This window comes from Procambarus clarkii, chromosome 29 (assembly GCF_040958095.1).
Source record: "Procambarus clarkii isolate CNS0578487 chromosome 29, FALCON_Pclarkii_2.0, whole genome shotgun sequence".
In the NCBI taxonomy this organism is placed as follows: Eukaryota; Metazoa; Arthropoda; class Malacostraca; order Decapoda; family Cambaridae; genus Procambarus; species Procambarus clarkii.
This window is the reverse complement of record NC_091178.1, coordinates 21378538-21397922: the sequence shown is the minus strand read 5'-3', so window position 1 is coordinate 21397922 and position 19385 is coordinate 21378538. Positions and strand designations below refer to the sequence as shown.

The window sequence follows — 19385 nt, the reverse complement described above, 5'->3', positions numbered from 1 at the left end:
AGGAGGTAAATTACTCTCAGGCCCAGTATCAAGCCTGAGGAGACCTATGGCTGCAGATAAACAATACCAATAGAAATCTAAATTTGTCAGCTGATTATATTTCTCCAGTAGCATTATACTAAGGAGATTACAGCTGACTATACCAACAGAGGTTGATGTTAGTATCATCATTTAAAGCTGAAGATGAGTTCATGAGGCCTCAGTGGCAAATCAGTGAACAGTAGCCTAAAACAGCTACAAGTCACTGCGACCAATGTCACTGAACCCACTGCAGTCTCAGAACCATACTTTACTTTAATGATGAGCTATTCAATCTTCTGAATCAATTAACTAAATTAAACCCCAATAAATCTGATGACTGATTTGATACATTTATTATTTAATCAAGATGTATTCCATGGGCCTCAGTGTTTATATATCAGTGACCAGTTACCTGAACAAACTTCAAGTTATATCTATGTCACTGATCTCACTGCAGTCCCTGAATCATACTTGACTGTAGTACTTGATCACATCCAGTCTTCTGGGTTAAATAATATGTAATAAGGCTTGAATATTAGCCTTTCAAGAGTTGACAGGGAAATGAAATTGCATTAGACTTCTAACCCCTGCAACTCTAGTACGGGACATCCGTCCTGTACGAACAGACACACAAATGTGTGATTACTAACTACTAACATCAAATTAATCTAATAATTCGAAGGAGGAGTATCGGTGTTCGTCTGTTCTAAATAGGACTTCGACCCGTGAGCAGCCCCCTGGGGAATTATGTCGGAAAATCCGACACCATTTAATAATCATACAGATAATAGCTGTATTACCAACAAGTTACCCATAGAAAACGTAACTTGCAGTGGAATTACCATCTAAAGAAAACGGGATATCATCACCATATACCATTATAATTCACCAGCTATTCTGCTGGGAATTATTCTTAAATACATTAGTCTTTGGACTTTACCATCATAAAAACATCTTATATAAATTAACTTAATTATCAATATTAAAGTAGAGTAAATGTGACCCTTCTATCACTTTCTGAAATCTGGACAAAGTAGGCCAGGCGTCAGGGGGAAGGAGGGAGCCATTGTTGTGTCACCTCCGAGACGTGTGGAGCAAATTTAGCTCCTATCATATCTGGACAATGTCGGCCAGTAACGTCAATAGTATGGAGTGTTAAACAGCCATTGTTTTATAGGAGACCAGAGGCTCACACGGGAGCAAATTCGGCTCCTGTTAAATTTACTTGGACGTAGTGTTATGGAAACCAAAGGTGTACCATTGTCAACACGCTGTCTACAAATTCAAATTAAGTGTCTATCCGAAACCCGTTTATCATTCATTTATGGCCATTAATGTCAGGATATAGGGTGACCCGGTTAGATCACGTGGAAGCCTCAAACTAAAGGTCAAGACGAGGATGCAAGATTTTGTGCACCAGTTACTGGGTGATAGAAGCTACCTCAAAGAGGATAATTTGGTGTCTACACCCTAGTTATACCTGGTGGACTAGCCTGCTGTACTATAAGATAAGGAACCTCTTCAATGTATGTAGTCTATTACTGTAGTTTGATTGGCTGCATATATATTAATTTAATAAACCCCCCTAATGTGTAGAGGATCGATTTGTGAGATTATGATATTATTGCAGAAATACAGTCCACTTATCATTATACAAATTGCTATCGAAGTATATAAATTAACGTAAATATAAATTCATATAAATTAAATAAATATAAATCTCACAGGTCGGTTCCCACATTTCCATCTTCTCCTTGGATGATTATCTGAGTCTCATCCTCAGTATTGCTCTCTTTGAGAGTTTTAATCTCCTCCTTTGCTGCTGTCAGCTCGCTTTGCAGGTTGCCTTTTTTATTATTCATTTCCTGCATCTCCCTCCAGATATACACCAAAACCTGGGCGAACATTTCCTTCATTTGGTCACCTTGACGTTTCCCTGTTCCCTTGGTATGTCTAGCTGCCATGTTTGCCCCTGTTCCTACTATGCCGTGATAGGGTTTGCCAGGTGTGTGTGTGTGTGTGAGAGAAAATATTTATTTTATTATGTTTGAATGTATAAATGAGTTAAAACTGAAATATATCATTGTTTAGAAGTAGGAGTACCTGTTATCTGATGTATCTGAAGGTAATTAATGCAATTTTAATTATTACCATTAAGTTAGAAGACAAACATACTGACTTTGGAAGTAAAGTAGTAATGGTAATACTAATACAAACCAGTTTTCACACTAGGCATGTAACTGTCTCTGTTCACTGGTCATGTCTTGAGCTTCTGATACAAAGTTATGGCATGCACTCTTGTGATACTAGTACATTAATGTAGCTTTTTATTTTTTGTATAAATTGTTAATTTAAATTGTAGAGGCCTGTTTATATTTTTATTTTTTTAGAAACCATTGAGTGTCCATTGATATGGTATTAGGACAGATAAACTTCCACGTTGTTTTCTAGGCATTTAAAGCAGATTTTTATCAGAAATTTCTCTGTGTGCTATTTCCTTGTAATGCCAAACTTAACAAAAGGAATAATAGGTTTTTCCAAGAAAAGCCTCTTATAATGTTTTTTCTTGATATTCACAAATGACTTCAATCACAGTTTTATTCTTTGTACAGTATATTGTTCATGCTAATATGAAACTTAATGAATGTAAACGTGGTTTGACTCTTAACTCTACCAAATGAATGAATGATATTTTGATGAGCAAAATTACTCTGTAGCTGTTTAATCAGCTTGTCCTCTCGAGTTATCATTTCACAAAAATAGTGCATAAAATTACGTGAACCTAACCTGAGACAACATGAATAGAAAACGGAACAGCCGGTCAATTTTGCAAGCCACCATGGTTTATAACATACATTTTGGCTGTTGGAGATTTACATGTCAAAATGCAATGTCTACTCATGAAGACAGAATAATTTAACGAAGAAATTGTTAAATTGTTTTTTGTTTTTGTCTGCTGCAAGATGAATTAACAATAAATTTGCTTTTTAAATAAAGCAGAAGATAAAAAAAAAGAGTTTGAGAATACATTACAATTAAATTTAAGACTCATGTGAAAAGATGTGGTTTTCCAGTTACTTGCGTCTCAACCTGTTCTACAAGTAGAATTAACAGTAAGAATTAACAGTAGTTGCACTGACACTTATTTCCAAGTGCTGTGCAATTCTGAAACATTTTTGATGGTACGAAAACATTTGTTTGCAATAGGTAACTGGAAACATTTTGTACATCTACATTTGGGTAGTGTGTTTTGTAGCACTTTTTCATTGTCACAAAATTAATCTTGAGATAGGTACAGGCTGTTAATTACATACTATAGGGAGGTCCCTATTTATGAACATCCGACTTAGGATGATCTGTTTATGAACATCCGACTTCGGATGATCTGATTATGAACATCCGACTTAGGATGATCTGATTATGAACATCCGACTTAGGATGATCTGATTTTGTGACTGGCCAAATTAATGACTGGCCCATATTAGCCCCTCGTCCCATTTTAGCTTCTCAGCCCCTTTTAACCTTTCGTCCTGCTGTATGACCCTATTTATAAGTCCCAACATTTCGAAGAGTGCTATTAATGCACTTTTTTAGTTGTTTATCGAGAAAAAGTGCCTCAATAATGGCTGATCATAAGAGGAAGCATGTTAGTGGTTCTCCAATGCCATTTATCAACTTTTACTGCCTCCTCTCATAGCAATTATACCTCATCGCTCTTCAAAAAGAGTCAAATTAAACAAGCAGGACAATTCAATTATTAAAAAGTAAATTAAAAGCCATGTTATGTCAAACAAATTTGGTTTATACGTCCATTTTTGGTGGTCCAAGAATGTCTCTCCCTTTTATAGCATTGCGACTAAGGGAAACCTGATTCCAGGTTATGAACAGCAGACTTATGGTTGCTTATTTAGAATGCATCCATTTCTTAAGTTGGGTGCTGGGCTAATGTTACGTAGCTGTGACCTAAGCTGTTCTCATGTCAAGCCTCAAAATTGGCTGATGGTGAGAAGGTAACTTGGCCTTTTTTTCAAATATTGAGTGAGACCATGTTCTCACCTTAGTTCCACTGTGGTTACTAGAAATAGTTTAAAAATTTTCCCTTGGCATGGTCAACAATCTTCTTACCTGAGGAATGTAGTCAACTAGTACTACAGTACTAGTTGACAATATATGTTTAATTTTATTACAGCTAACATTTATTTTGAAGTGTTGTTATAAAGACAAAAGTTATTAGTGTTATGAAATATTGGTCTTCCTCAATGAAGTAAGAAGTCAGGAGACACCAGCTGAATAATGCATTCCCTGTACTAATATTACATGAGTATGTATTCATGTGTTGCTCTTGTATTAAATGTAAGGAAACGATGCAAGTCAGTCCTGTTTTACTGTATATCAACAACACTAAATACAGTCCTTTAATGATAGTAGTGATATGTGGCGATAAAAATTGCAGGCTTTTAATCCGAGCCTAATACCTTACCTTGTGGTGATTCCAAGGGTCAAGGTTCCCACAGCCCGCTTTGTGACCAGGCCTTCATTCCCAACTAATTATCTGTGGCTTTGGATGCTAAGAGCATATTTTTCACTAAATTGGAACTATCCTGTTTCCAAGATAAATTACATTGGGATTAACAGATGAGCGACTTAACAATATTTGTTTCAAATGTAGCTATTTAAAACTTGAAGTCAGGTTCTACTAAAGTTGTCATTAAATTTTATTTCAACTTTACTTTTTAAGCCATCTTAGGTCATATCACTGCATCAAACAAAATTTTGTGTACACTTTAGTGGAAAAGATAAACCCTTTGTTGTAGTTTTTGTGTACATAATTACATATCCAAGTAAATAGTTTTGTTATAATGTGGGTGAATGTATGTTTATTAAACTACAGCATATCAGTTATGACATTCACAAAATCATGCAAACTTGCAAAGTAGATTGGCAAGGTGTATCACCATGAGCGTCTGCCGTGGCCTACATCCAACGTACGCACGTCTACAAATGTATAAGCTGGGAGTGTGTCGACTTGTTTCATATCTGCATTAATTCCTTTCTTAATCAAAATTAAATGCAAGTAATATGTTTTTCCTGATTAGTTCAGTTTATCATTACTGCTGTTGTGCTATTTTATGTGGATCAAGAGATAATTTCTTTCTGAAACTTTGTAAAAAGAAATATATATAAGACATGGATGAATGGTGTAATTTTTATTATTGTCTAGTATTGCATAGCTTATTATGTTTTATTGGCATTTTGTCAATTATATCAAATATTTGTCAATTGTAACATACGTGTCAGCTATATCGGAATAAAAAAGAAACTTGCCATTCTACTTAAATCACACCAATATTTTATTTTGTCACGCTTTAAGCAGACTTGTTTACAATTTTGTAAACATTTTGTAAATGTTCAATTTCCATTTTAATTTGAAAATTGAAGCCAGAAACAAATATTTAGGATATAGATTAATTTCAAAAAATTATCTTTTCCTGGTTAGAAGTTAACATTTTGAAATACATTGTATGCAAATTTGGCAGTTTCTGCATTGCCACTTTTTTAGGTGCCATTTATCTGAGTTTAGAAAGGTCATCAAACATTTGCCAAAATAACAAAGTCAGTTTTAGAAAGCGAATACAACTTCTTTACTCATTGATGATCTTTCCCCAGCTGTTGATATTTTATATATTTAAATGTTTAATGTGGCAGAATATTGTAATACTGGAAAGGAATTATTTAAGTCCTGGTTATCATTTCTGTGATAAAGTCATTGTAAATACAGATTTGTCAAGGCAGCAATTAGGAGCATTAATGTCAGGTGCACTGAAAGAAGTGTTCATCCTACAGATGACTCTTTTCATTATACTGAAAACAGCATTTTCTAAAGATTTTTTTTTAGGTGCATCATAGGGGCTTCCCAGGCTGTGATTTCTGCCAAACAAATGGAATAAAGTTAAATAGCCATTTATTCCACTTTACAAAGCCTGATGTCCCCCCTGCCTCCTACACACACACCTGGCATATCACCCCTTGCTCCTCCACACCTGGCACATCACCCCCTGCCTCCTCCACACCTGGCATATCACCCCTGCCTCCTCCACACCTGCCACATCACCCCTGCCTCCTCCACACCTGCCACATCACCCCTGCCCCCTCTACACCTGCCACATCACCCCTGCCTCCTCCACACCTGGCATATCACCCCTGGCTCCTCCACACCTGGCACATCACCCCTGCCTCCTCCACACCTGGCATATCACCCCTGGCTCCTACACACCTGCCACATCACCCCTGCCTCCTCCACACCTGCCACATCACCCCTGCCCCCTCCACACCAGCCATATCACCCCTGCCTCCTCCACACCTGCCACATCACCCCTGCCCCCTCCACACCTGCCACATCACCCCTGCCTCCTCCACACCTGGCATATCACCCCTGGCTCCTACACACCTGGCACATCACCCCTGCCTCCTCCACACCTGGTATATCACCCCTGGCTCCTCCACACATGGCACATCACCCCTGCCTTTTCCACACCTGGCACATCACCCCTGCCTCCTCCACACCTGGCATATCACCCCTGCTTCCTCCACACCTGGCACATCACCCCCTGCCTCCTCCACACCTGGCACTTCACGCCCTGCCTCCTCCAAACCTGGCATATCACCCCTGGCTCTTCCACACCTGGCACATCACCCCTGCCTTTTCCACACCTGGCACATCACCCCTGCCTCCTCCACACCTGGCAAATCACCCCTGCTTCCTCCACACCTGGCACATCACCCCCTGCCTCCTCCACACCTGGCACTTCACGCCCTGCCTCCTCCAAACCTGGCCCGTCGGCCCTGCCTCCTCCACACCTGGCACATCACCCCCTGCCTCCTCCAAACCTGGAACGTCGGCCCTGCCTCCTCCACACCTGGCACATCACCCCCTGCCTTCTCCACACTTGCACATGACCCCTGCCTCCTCCAAACCTAGCACATCACCCCCTGCCTCCTCCACACCTCGCATATCACCCCTTGCCTCCTCCACACGTGGCACATCACCCCCTGCCTCCTTCACACCTGCCTCCTCCACACCTGGCACATCACCCCTCCTCCACACCTGGCACATCACCCCCTGCATCCTCCACACCTGGCACATCACCCCCTGCCTTCTCCACACCTGGCACATCACCCCCTGCCTCCTCCAAACCTTGCACATCGCCCCCTGCCGCCTCCAAACCTGGCACATCACCCCCTGCCTCCTCCACACCTGGCACATCACCCCCTGCCTCCTCCAAACCTGGCACGTCGGCCCTGCCTCCTCCACACGTCGCACATCACCCCTTGCCTCCTCCACACGTGGCACATCACCCCCTGCCTTCTCCACACCTGGCACATCACCCCTGCCTCCTCCACACCTGGCACATCATCCCCTTCCGCCTCCACACCTGGCACTTCACCCCTGCCTCCTCCACACCTGGCACATCACCACTGAGCCTTCTCCACACCTGGAACATCACCCCCTGCCTACTCCACACCAGGCACATCACACCTGCCTCCTCAACACCTGGCACATCAGCCCTGCCTCATCCAAACCTGGCACATCACCCCCCCTGCCTCCTCCACACCTGGCACATCACCCCCCCCTGCCTCCTCCACACCTAGCACATCACCCCATGCCTCCTCCACACCTGGCACACGACTCCCTACCTTCTCCACACTTGGCACATCACTCCCTGCCTCCTCCATATACAGCACATCACTCCATGTCACCTCCACACCTGGCACATGACCCCCTGCCTCCTCCACACCTGGCACATTACTCCCTGCCACCTCCACACCTGGCACATCACTCCCTGCCTCCTCCACACCTGGCACATCACCACCTCCACACCTGGCACATCACTCCCTGCCTCCTCCACACCTGGCACATCACCACCTCCACACATGACACATCACCTCCGTCCACCTCTACGAATGGCACGTCACCCCCTGCCGCCTCCATACCTGGCACAACTCCCCTGCCTCCTCCACACCTGGCACATCACCCCTCAGCCTCCTCCACACCTGGCACATCACCCCTTGCCTCCTCCACACCTGGCACTTCACCCCCAGCCTCCTCCACACCAGGCACATCACCCTCTGCCTCCCCAACACCTGATACTTACCCCTGCCTCCTCCACACCTGGCACATCACCCCCTGTCTCCTCCACACCTGGCACATCACCCCCTGCCTCCTCCACACCTGGCCCATCACCCCCCTGCCTCCTCCAAACCTGGCACATCACCCCCTGCCTCCTCCACACCTGGAACATCACCCCCCGCCTCCTCCACACCTTGCACATCACTCCCTGCCTCTTCCACACCTGGCACATCACTCCCTGCCTCCCCCACACATAGCACATCACTCCCTGTCACCTCGACACCTGGCACATCACTGCCTGCCTCCTCCACACCAGACACATTACTCCCTGCCACCTCCACACCTGGCACATCACTCCCTGCCTCCTCCATACCTGGCACATCACCACCTGCCATCTTCATACCTGGCACACCACTCTCTGCCACCTCCACACCTGACACATCACCCCGTCCACCTCTACGAATGGCACGTCACCCCCTGCCACCTCCAGACCTGGCACATCACCCTCTGCCACCTCCACGGATAGCACGTCACCCGTTGCCACCTCCATGGATAGCACATGGCCCCCTGCCGCCTCTACGGATGGCATCACCCCCCCCCCCTGCCGCCTCCAAGGATGGCACATCACCTTCTGCCTCCTCAACGGATGGATGGCACATCACCCCCTTGCCACTTCCACGGATGGCTCATCCGTGGAAGGAGGATGAGCCATCCCTGCCTCTTCCACGGATGGCACATCACCCCCTGCCGCCTCCAAGGATGGCACATCAACCCCTGCCACTTCCACGGATGGCACATCACCCCCTGTCACTTCCACGGATGGCACATCATCCCCTGCCACTTCCACGGATGGCACTTCACCCCCTGCCACTTTCACGGATGGCACATTACCCCCTGCCACTTCCACGGATGGCACATCACCCCCTGCCACCTCCACGGATGGCACATCACCCGCTGTCACCTCCACGGATGGCACGTCACCCCCTGCCACTTCCACGGATGGCACATCACCCCCTGCCACTTCCACGGATGGCACATCACCCCCTGCCACTTCCACGGATGGCACATCACCCCCTGCCACCTCCACGGATAGCACATCACCCTCTGCCACCTCCACGGATGGCAGGTCACCCCCTGCCACTTCCACGGATGGCACATCACCGTCTGCCACCTCCACGGATGGCACATCACCGTCTGCCACCTCCACGGATGGCCCATCACCCTCTGCCACTTCCACGGATGGCACATCACCGTCTGCCGCCTCCACGGATGGCACGTCACCCTCTGCCACCTCCACGGATGGCACATCACCGTCTGCCGCCTCCACGGATGGCACATCACCCTCTGCCACCTCCACGGATGGCACATCACCGTCTGCCACCTCCACGGATGGCACATCACCCCCTGCCACTTCCACGGATGGCACATCACCGTCTGCCGCCTCCACGGATGGCACATCACCCTCTGCCACCTCCACGGATGGCACATCACCGTCTGCCACCTCCACGGATGGCACATCACCCCCTGCCACTTCCACAGATGGCACATCACCGTCTGCCACCTCCACAGATGGCACATCACCCTCTGCCACCTCCTAGGATGGCACTTCGCTCATAGAATGGCGTAATATAATGACCAATGGGCAAAACTTTATTCTTTCTAGTAGCTACCATCATTTTCTAGTCTCTCCTGTTTTTAAACTCTAATCAGAAGCATCAGCCACCCTCCCTCACCTACCATGATTTTATTTGCCTCATTTGACCAATTTTAGACATATTTCTTTAATCCTACATTCAGGAAGTTGCAGATCCATTTGCAACTAATAACTGTTTATTAGACCAGAATGGGAGACATACTTTATACCGAGTTTGTTTATATTCATTCTTGCATTTACTAGACATTATTTCAATGCTGTATTAAATGCAGTAGTAGGTATTTTATAAGTGTTATTGCTCCACTTGAGTTGATTTTATTACTAAAATTGATTGTAGATTGTGCAGTGCAGTTTATATATCCAAATAAATCTTGTTTTGATGCAGGGAACCATCATCCCGGAATCGGTGTCCATTTCTGCATGATAAAGTTTTTGAGACTTGTTCATTTCATTCCATTATCACTGAAATTATACCTAGATATTATGTTTTATTAACAAATTTAGACACTATATCGGAGGGGAATTCCAAATTTGAGAGCAGGTTTTGCGTTAAACAGTACCTTTAACTAAGGAAGCATCCACCTATTATACACAAGATGATACACTCATCAGGTTAATTGCTCGTCATACAAAGAAATCTTTGATGCAGGGAGAAAAAAAAGTTACAGTAATCTTCACCCAAAAGTCATAAGCTGTATCGTGTTGGTGTTTTGACTGAATGGTATGGTAGTTGGTATATTATGATTTACATATAAGTGGAATTAGTTATTTTTAGTGTGTTTTGGAAATATGGTCTGAAGTCATTATTTTGAAATGATGCAGCTGTAAAAATTGTTTGCTCCAAATGGGGAAGCTTAACTTGTGATGGTAAATAATGTGATTTCTACTTGCTATACAGCCACCACTGATCTAAATTGGAACAAGGTAGCTCTCACATGCCCAGAATATTATAATTCTTTTATATTGCTTAATTATTATTTAGTTTAATTTTACTATCTTTTTACAGGCTAAATCAATGATCAAACCACGCAGCAGAATGTGAAGAAATGACAACATTTCGGTTCATCCTGGACCATTATCAACTCGTACAATTTGATAAAGGTTCAGGACAGACCAAAACGTTGTCGTTTCTTCATCTTCTGGTGTGTGGTTCGCTCGTCATATCTTCAGCCACATTATTGTGACTCATCATCTGCAAGCTAAATCAACAATTATGATGTCATATATATATATATATATATATATATATATATATATATATATATATATATATATATATATATATATATATATATATATATATATATATATATATATATATATATATATATATATATGAAAGATTACTATAGAACCAAAAAAAGGGACAACCTACTCATGAAAAACTCTTCAGACACAAAGCAGAATGCCTTAAAAAAAGACCAACGTCGTCTATGCCTTCAAATGTCCACTTGGGGACTGTTAGCCCCAAAGAACTCAGTACATAGGCAAGACAACAACGCCTCTTTCGAAAGAGGCGATTGTTAATCGCCTCTTTCCAGGCGATTAACAATGCATAAGCAACAGGGCACCATTAAGGAACATATAATCTCTTCTCACAACCAGACCATCACCAGAGAAGTCTTAACAAACAACACAGAAATCATTGATAGATACAGCAATAGCAGGCAGCTTGACATCTGCGAGGCACTACACATCAAAAAGTCAACACCAGCAATCAACAGCTAATTAATGCACAACTATATTCTACCCACTTCAAGACTCTGTACCAATATCGAAGCATCAAGAGGAGGTATAGGCCAATAGGCCCTATGCAGTTACTTCCATTCTTCCGTTTCACTTATCCAATTTATACCCATTTGTTACGGCCCTAATGGGTCGCAACTGGGTTCTTTCTCTGATGTTAGTAGAGTTAGGGTATCCGACCCCAAGCTAGTAGTGGCTTTCAAGAGGTGTGTTCCTTAACGCAAGTAAATTAATAGGGAAGGGATACAAATTAACTAAACTTAATGTATAATTACCATCACCATAAAAAAATATATAAAAGGTCACAAGCGGGGTTGCTATTACTACACTTATTTACAATAATAACTTCTTCGAAGACATGGGATGCTCCACGGTGCTGAACGATGCTTAGCCCTTGATCCTCTTCTCGTGGCCTCTCGACGAATCCTTGGATTCTCCTAGCGAGTCTACCCCGGCCACAGGCCAGCCAAATCACAGTCCCACTGGGTGTACCATCGTGGAGGCCGTCAACCACAAATCCAGCCTGTAGCTGGCAGGTTCCAATCAGCAACGATGCGCAGGCCACTCCACGACCGATACTAGGGTTGCGAGCCCTAGGCAGGAGCCTCGTGTGATTTCACAGATCACTCTCCTCACCACAACACCCCAGAGGCCAGTCTTCTCCACCAGTCAGCCCCGGGTACGAAAATTCCTCAACTGCCACGTCACAGGCAGGCTAACACAACAGTATTCATCCGGGGGGAGACTCTCAGCTTCAGCAGCAAATGCGTGGAGGTTCTACGGCTGCCTTAGGTAGACTGATCCAACTTCCATTACAGCAGTCCCAGGTCGACTCTGTAATCAGACACATCATCAGTACTAGTTACACTCTAGGGCACCTCACTCACAGGCTTAGACACAAACGTCCACCTATCCTCTCCATAGATGGCGTTGCTGTCTAAGCGCCACCTCACCAGAGGTCAGCAGCGGCTGTGTTATGAGCTGATCAGGACGAGAAACTAGTCCTTGTGGCCAGTATATCTCGTCCTCACTAGATGGCGTCGTCCATTTGGAGGGGGTTTCGGGAGCTGACCCACAGATGGCGTGGTCGTCACTGCTCTGTGCTCGGACGCTGGGCTCGGGTCCGTAACACTATTAAACAGTGTTCTGTCTTGTGTTGGTCAAAAGTTTGTTCATCTCATTCAAAACTGTTTCAACATATCACCTCACCCAAATGCGAGTATGTAAGACAAGCTGTTTAGCGTTAGAATTAGTAAAACTCTGTTAAGTGTTTACAGGTTACAGTTGTGTGTGTGTGTAAACTAAAGTCTTTGAAAATGTAATACGTTATTACGAAACGCGTTCAAGCGTGGCGTCAGACTAGAAATAAAAATGAATTTAAGAGAATTGATTTTTCAATTACCATCGACAGTAAAAAGAAACATAAGAAATATTGAGAAAATTCGTGTTAGAATCATTAATCTTACTTTTTCGGTCATATTTATCATTTATCATATTTAGGGGTCGCCATGGGTTCTCTCCTAGGTGTCCTGTTTGCGAACTTCTACATGGGTAACATCAAACAAAAGGTCTTAGTCGACATGAACTTGAAACCGGCCATATACTGCAGGTATGTTGACGACACTTTTACACAGGTACCTGATGTCAGACATCTGCAGGAGCTGATGTCTCACACCCCAGAAGTGACTCGAACCTATACTGCCAGAAGCAATGCATCTGATGTAGAGGATCCCTTAACCACTCGACCAACACGTTGTGTTCTTCACATGTGCCCCAAAGAATGAGGTGAGTTGATAAAATACTATGCCCAAGATTAAAAACAGAGTGCCAGCAGGGGGATGGAAATAGCCTGGGCTACCATCCTCTTTTTGTCTTGTCGTGTTGGTCGAATGGTTAAGGGATCCTGTACATCATATTCATTGCTTCTGGCAGTATGGGTTCGCGTCACTTCTGGGGTGTGAGTTTTCAGTGGCATATATACCTGGAGAACGTTTAGGCTTGTTCGCATATTAAATATATATATATATATATATTTAATATGCGAACAATAAATATATATATATTTAATATATATATATATTAGACGTTTGGGCAGTTCTAATACTATAAGCATGTTGTGACAACCGCAATTGTAAGGACATAGTATAGTATTAGAACTGCCCAAACGTCTAATGCATTGTATCTACATACGAGTTTATGCGATCACAATATTAACTGGAATGGGGCAAAAAGCATTACCAATTGTGGGGATTTCGTGGAACGTAATTTGATTGAGTCTGCTCTAATCAGTCAGTGTCCAAATCTTCTTAATGTTAGTACTGGAATGTACAAACTTGATCCATTTTTAAGTTATAATATTGCACAACAGTTTAAGAAACAACTCTGATAGAGAGGCTTACAATGTCTCATTATAATTGTATATTCATATATTGTGTGTTCATGAGGCTTTTCTTTAATCTTTCATCCTTATTCTCTGACCGCTTAATCCTCTTTGACCATTCTAAGCTAAGCTATACCTGTTTTTGGTTAATTACACCTGACCAACCCTAGGGATGGGTTGGTCAGGTGTCGGCCTATATATCCTCCCCCTTCTCCCTTCTCCTTAGTCAGTCTGGTGTTGACAAAGGCTTTAACAGAGCCGAAACGTTCACCTCATTTCATATTTCTCTGTGGATTTTCCGCATAAAATGATCAGTGTTTTGTGATCGTCAATTGCATATATATATACATATATATATATATATATATATATATATATATATATATATATATATATATATATATATATATATATATATATATATATATATATATATATATATATATATATATATATATATATATATATATATATATATATTAGTATATTTTGGTAGCAGTCTTTCCTGTAGACATATTTTATTAAATATGACCGAAAAAGTAAGATTAATAATTCTAACACGAATTTTCTCAATCTTTCGTACATTATGCTTCACTGTTGGAGGTAAATCAAAAATCACTTCTCCAAAATTCATTTTTATTTCTAGTCTGACGCGACACGGGCGCGTTTCGTAAAACTTATTACATTTTCAAAGACTTCACAAATACACAACTGATTAGAACTTGCGTTTCCCTGATTTTATATCTACATTTGAGTGAGGTGGGAAGGGTGATGTGGCATTACATTTGAGTGAGGTGGGAAGGATGATGTGGCATTAGAGGATATTAATAGGGTATTAAAAGTATCAACACAAGACAGAACACGAAACAATGGATATTTGAATAGAAGTGTTTGTAGAAAGCCTATTGGTCCATATTTCTTGATGCTTCTATATTGGAGCGGAGTCTTGAGGTGGGTAGAATATAGTTGTGCAATAATTGGCTGTTGATTGCTGGTGTTGACTTCTTGATGTGTAGTGCCTCGCAAACGTCAAGCCGCCTGCTATCGCTGTACCTATCGATGATTTCTGTGTTGTTTACTAGGATTTCTCTGGCGATGGTTTGGTTATGGGAAGTGATTATATGTTCCTTAATGGAGCCCTGTTGTACCTGCTGACAGGTACAAGAGGAGTGTTGTTAACGCATACGTCGACCGTGCTCTCAGCCACAGCTCAGAATGGAAGCAAGTCGACGAAGAACTCTGTAGGGTAAGGCAGGTTCTAGTCAATAACGGTTTCTCCAATGGTTTCATCGAAGACATCATAAGAAGGAAAGTGAAAAGCCATGCAACCTCCGAAGAGACAACTAACACAACACCTATACCCCCTATTAGACTATTTTACAGGAACTTCTTTTCCACAGCTCATAAAACAGAGGAAAGGGTCCTGAAAGATATTGTTAATAGAAACGTTATCCCTACAGACAAAAATCAGAGGATACAACTGACGATTTACTATAAAACCAGAAAAACGGCCAGCCTACTCATGAGAAACTCTCCAGACACGAAACAGAACGCTTTAAAAGAGACTAACGTCGTCTATGCCTTCAAATGCCCACTTGGGGACTGTAAGCTCCAAAAAACCCAGTATATAGGCAAGACAACAACATCTCTTTCTAGGCGTTTAACGATGCATAAACAACAGGGCTCCATTAAGGAACATATAATCTCTTCCCATAACCAAACCATCGCCAGAGAAATCCTAGTAAACAACACAGAAATCATCGATAGGTACAGCGATAGCAGGCGGCTTGACGTTTGCGAGGCACTACACATCAAGAAGTCAACACCAGCAATCAACAGCCAATTATTGCACAACTATATTCTACCCACCTCAAGACTCCGCTCCAATATAGAGGCATCAAGAAATATGGACCAATAGGCTTTCTACAAACACTTCTATTCAAATATCCATTGTTTCGTGTTCTGTCTTGTGTTGATACTTTTAATACCCTATTAATATCCTCTAATGCCACATCATCCTTCCCACCTCACTCAAATGTAATGCCACATCACCCTTCCCACCTCACTCAAATGTAGATATAAAATCAGGGAAACGCAATCAGTTCTAATCAGTTGTGTATTTGTGAAGTCTTTGAAAATGTAATAAGTTTTACGAAACGCGCCCGTGTCGCGTCAGACTAGAAATAAAAATGAATTTTGGAGAAGTGATTTTTGATTTACCTCCAACAGTGAAGCATAATGTACGAAAGATTGAGAAAATTCGTGTTAGAATTATTAATCTTACTTTTTCGGTCATATTTAATAAAATATATATATATATATATATATATATATATATATATATATATATATATATATATATATATACATATACATATACATATACATATATATATATATATATATATATATATATATATATATATATATATATATATATATATATATATGCGAACAAGCCAGAATGGTCCCCTGGACAATATGCAACTGAAAACTCACACCCCAGAAGTGACTCGAACCCATACTCCCAGAAGCAACGCAACTGGTATGTACAAGACGCCTTAATCAGGCGTCTTGTACATACCAGTTGCGTTGCTTCTGGTAGTATGGGTTCGAGTCACTTCTGGGGTGTGAGTTTTCAGTTATATATATATATATATATATATATATATATATATATATATATATATATATATATATATATATATATATATATATATATATATATTGTGACGATAATCTCCTTCAAGAGAGATTGAGCCTGCTCTTCCCTCCTAAGTACATCCTTATACAACTAATAACAACAATAAAAACTAATATGGAAGATATATCCAACAAATACAACACCAAGGTTTGCCCTGAGAGCAAACGTATTCAGCACCAGGAACACCTGCTCCACCTCCGCCACTCGAACCAGCGAACTACTTGTTCATCGCCTGCACATCGCTGATTGGCTGGTGCCGTCGCACCTGCTTTCTCCATCCGCCACACTACCTGATGTCTGGGGCCACCACGACCTACAGCCCTCAGAATATCCCGTGCTTTCCACAAGTTAACACGTCTCATTTGTAGACTAAGCCCTGGTTTACGTGTACTAAGAGAGGTGGCAGCTTAAAGCCAATATTCCTGCAACCATATATATCTCCTTGTATATTACTCACTTGTCTTAACGTAACTTTTTATTTTGCCAGTGATTATTCTTATTATTTTGTTTGATTGACTTATGTTACACTTTTATGTCCATTTTATTCATGTTTTGCTTTTCTAACGTAATTAAAATCTCATTGTTAAATTTACTTGTGTTTTGTGTGTCTTCCCATTACCTTACCACAGATGAAAGTTCCATATTTTCTCTTTTTGTTTCTTTATGTGACGAGGCCATACCCCTAGCTTTTGAAACAGCCGAACACCAACGCGTTACCGTCACATATTAAGTGGGGGGCCTGTCCTAGGAGCTTCACTCAGGTACTGGTGCTAAGTAGTAATTAATGGTAAGCGTGTTTGACTTTGGTTACGTAGTTTTACTATTTTTCATATTCAATTTCATTTTTTATATGGTGCGGTGTGTATTGTGCATTACGAGAGTAACATATGGTGAAGGTGAGACAACTTTGGATTACGTGGTGACTGTAGGCCTCAGTCATACTCTTAATTGGTCATCTCTCCCTCCGTGTTATTACTCGTGTTTACCATCTTTTGTCCCTTGGATATTTCTCATATTTTCGACAGATCATCATATTGGTACCCTGGTACTGTGGTCTGCCCCAGGTCAAGTGCACCTAATCTTCTGCAATCTGACTGTAGGAGGACAAAGAGGGCCATAGTTCCTCTAGCTCGAACTTCAGCTACTGAATTGGGACCTCAGCAGCAGTTCTCGTCACCAGTTGACACCTCGCACCCCTACACGTCAGTCAGCGATGATGATACATATAATGGCAGGGAATTAGCTTTCTTTTTCAGAGCACAAAAGTTCGCTAATTCTGAAAGTATCATATTAATTTCAGTGGGAAAGACTTGCTTATGTCCTATAGAGACTCGGCAAGGAATGCCTACATCCTTGGACTACCAATTTTACTTTTGAGGCAATTAACTGTTTCATTTGTTTTCGAAACTCAGTTTCATTTGTTTAGTAGGATTTTCTTGCCCTTATCCTCTTACATGAGTACCGGGTACAAGATTTCCTGCACCCTTGATTTAAAATTAATCATTTAACATCTTGTACTTAACTTTAATTGTTAAAGATTCCACAGGATAGGTACCAGTTGCCACGTTGTCCTGTTTCTGACATTCACTATATCACAACGGTATATTCGTTGTACATTTATTTGCTAATTTCACCATGTTTCGTCTCCAAGCTTTCCGTGCAGATCCAGCAGGTGAAATAGGGACTCTAAGTCGTGCCAAGAGGACTGAATTACAAACTCTTGCACATGAGTATCAACTAGAAGTTTCCTACCAAGCCAACAAGAGTGAAATACACAACCTGTTACTGGATCATTTCTTAGAGCAAGGTAAGATAGACTCTGAAACTCATGAAACTTACTATATTGCAGATAAAACTGCTTTGGCAACGATGAAACTCAAACTAGAGCTGGCCAAGATTGAACGTGAGCAGCAAAGAGAAGCAGCTGCCATACGAAGGGAAGAACAAGAACGTGAGGCTGCCTTGAGGAAGGAAGAACAAGAACGTGAAATCGCCCTCAAGGAACGTGAAGCTGCCTTGAAGAAAGAAGAACACGAACGTGAACTCGCCCTCCAGGAACGTGAGGTTGCAATGCTCCATGAGCGGGAACGAGTACAGCTTGAAACAAAACGACGCGAGTTGGAGATGCAACGCGAACATGACAAGCAACAAGCGACTCTGGCTCTAGAGTGTCGTCAACGAGAATTCACGTTGGAAACTTCACACCTCGCTCAACGCCAGCAAGCTACTGCCAATCTTCCCGTCAGTTTTAACATATCACATGCAAGTAAGTAAATGCCATCCTTTGTAGAAGCAGAAGTTGACGTGTTTTTTACCACCTTTGAAACCCTTGCTAATCAACTCAGTTGGCCTGTCGACCAATGGGCCACACTTCTCAGAGTCCATCTTACAGGCAAAGCTGCAGTCACACTCAGTACTTTGGCGTCTGAGAATGACTACCAGACTCTGAAACAAGCAGTGTTGGACGCCTACCTCCTCTCCACAGAAAGTTATCGATGGAAATTCCGTGACCACCTGAAGGCAAGTACCACTACCTTCCTCGAGTTTGCTAACACAAAACGGAGATATTTCATGAAATGGCTGGAAGCAGCACATGTCTCTACTTTTACAGAACTCGTCAACCTGATACTAGTTGAAGAATTCTTGAGGCGTGTGCCGCCTCCTGTCCGTCTATATTTAGCAGATAAAGAAGAAACAGACTACCTGAAGTGTGCTAAGTCGGCTGACACTAACAGCCTCATCCACCGGCTGA

At 42.3% G+C, this 19385-nt stretch overlaps 1 protein-coding gene across 1 annotated transcript in view; it reads right to left on the bottom strand.

The window, feature by feature from the left end:
* Positions 1-8807: 8807 nt before the first annotated feature.
* The window catches only part of LOC138369647 (sperm acrosomal protein FSA-ACR.1-like), an 89709-nt gene continuing 79131 nt past the window's right edge, over positions 8808-19385 (bottom strand). The window contains exon 2 of the mRNA XM_069333072.1: positions 8808-9743. Coding sequence (XP_069189173.1) covers positions 8808-9743 — 936 coding nt within the window. The remainder of the gene's footprint in view (positions 9744-19385) is intronic.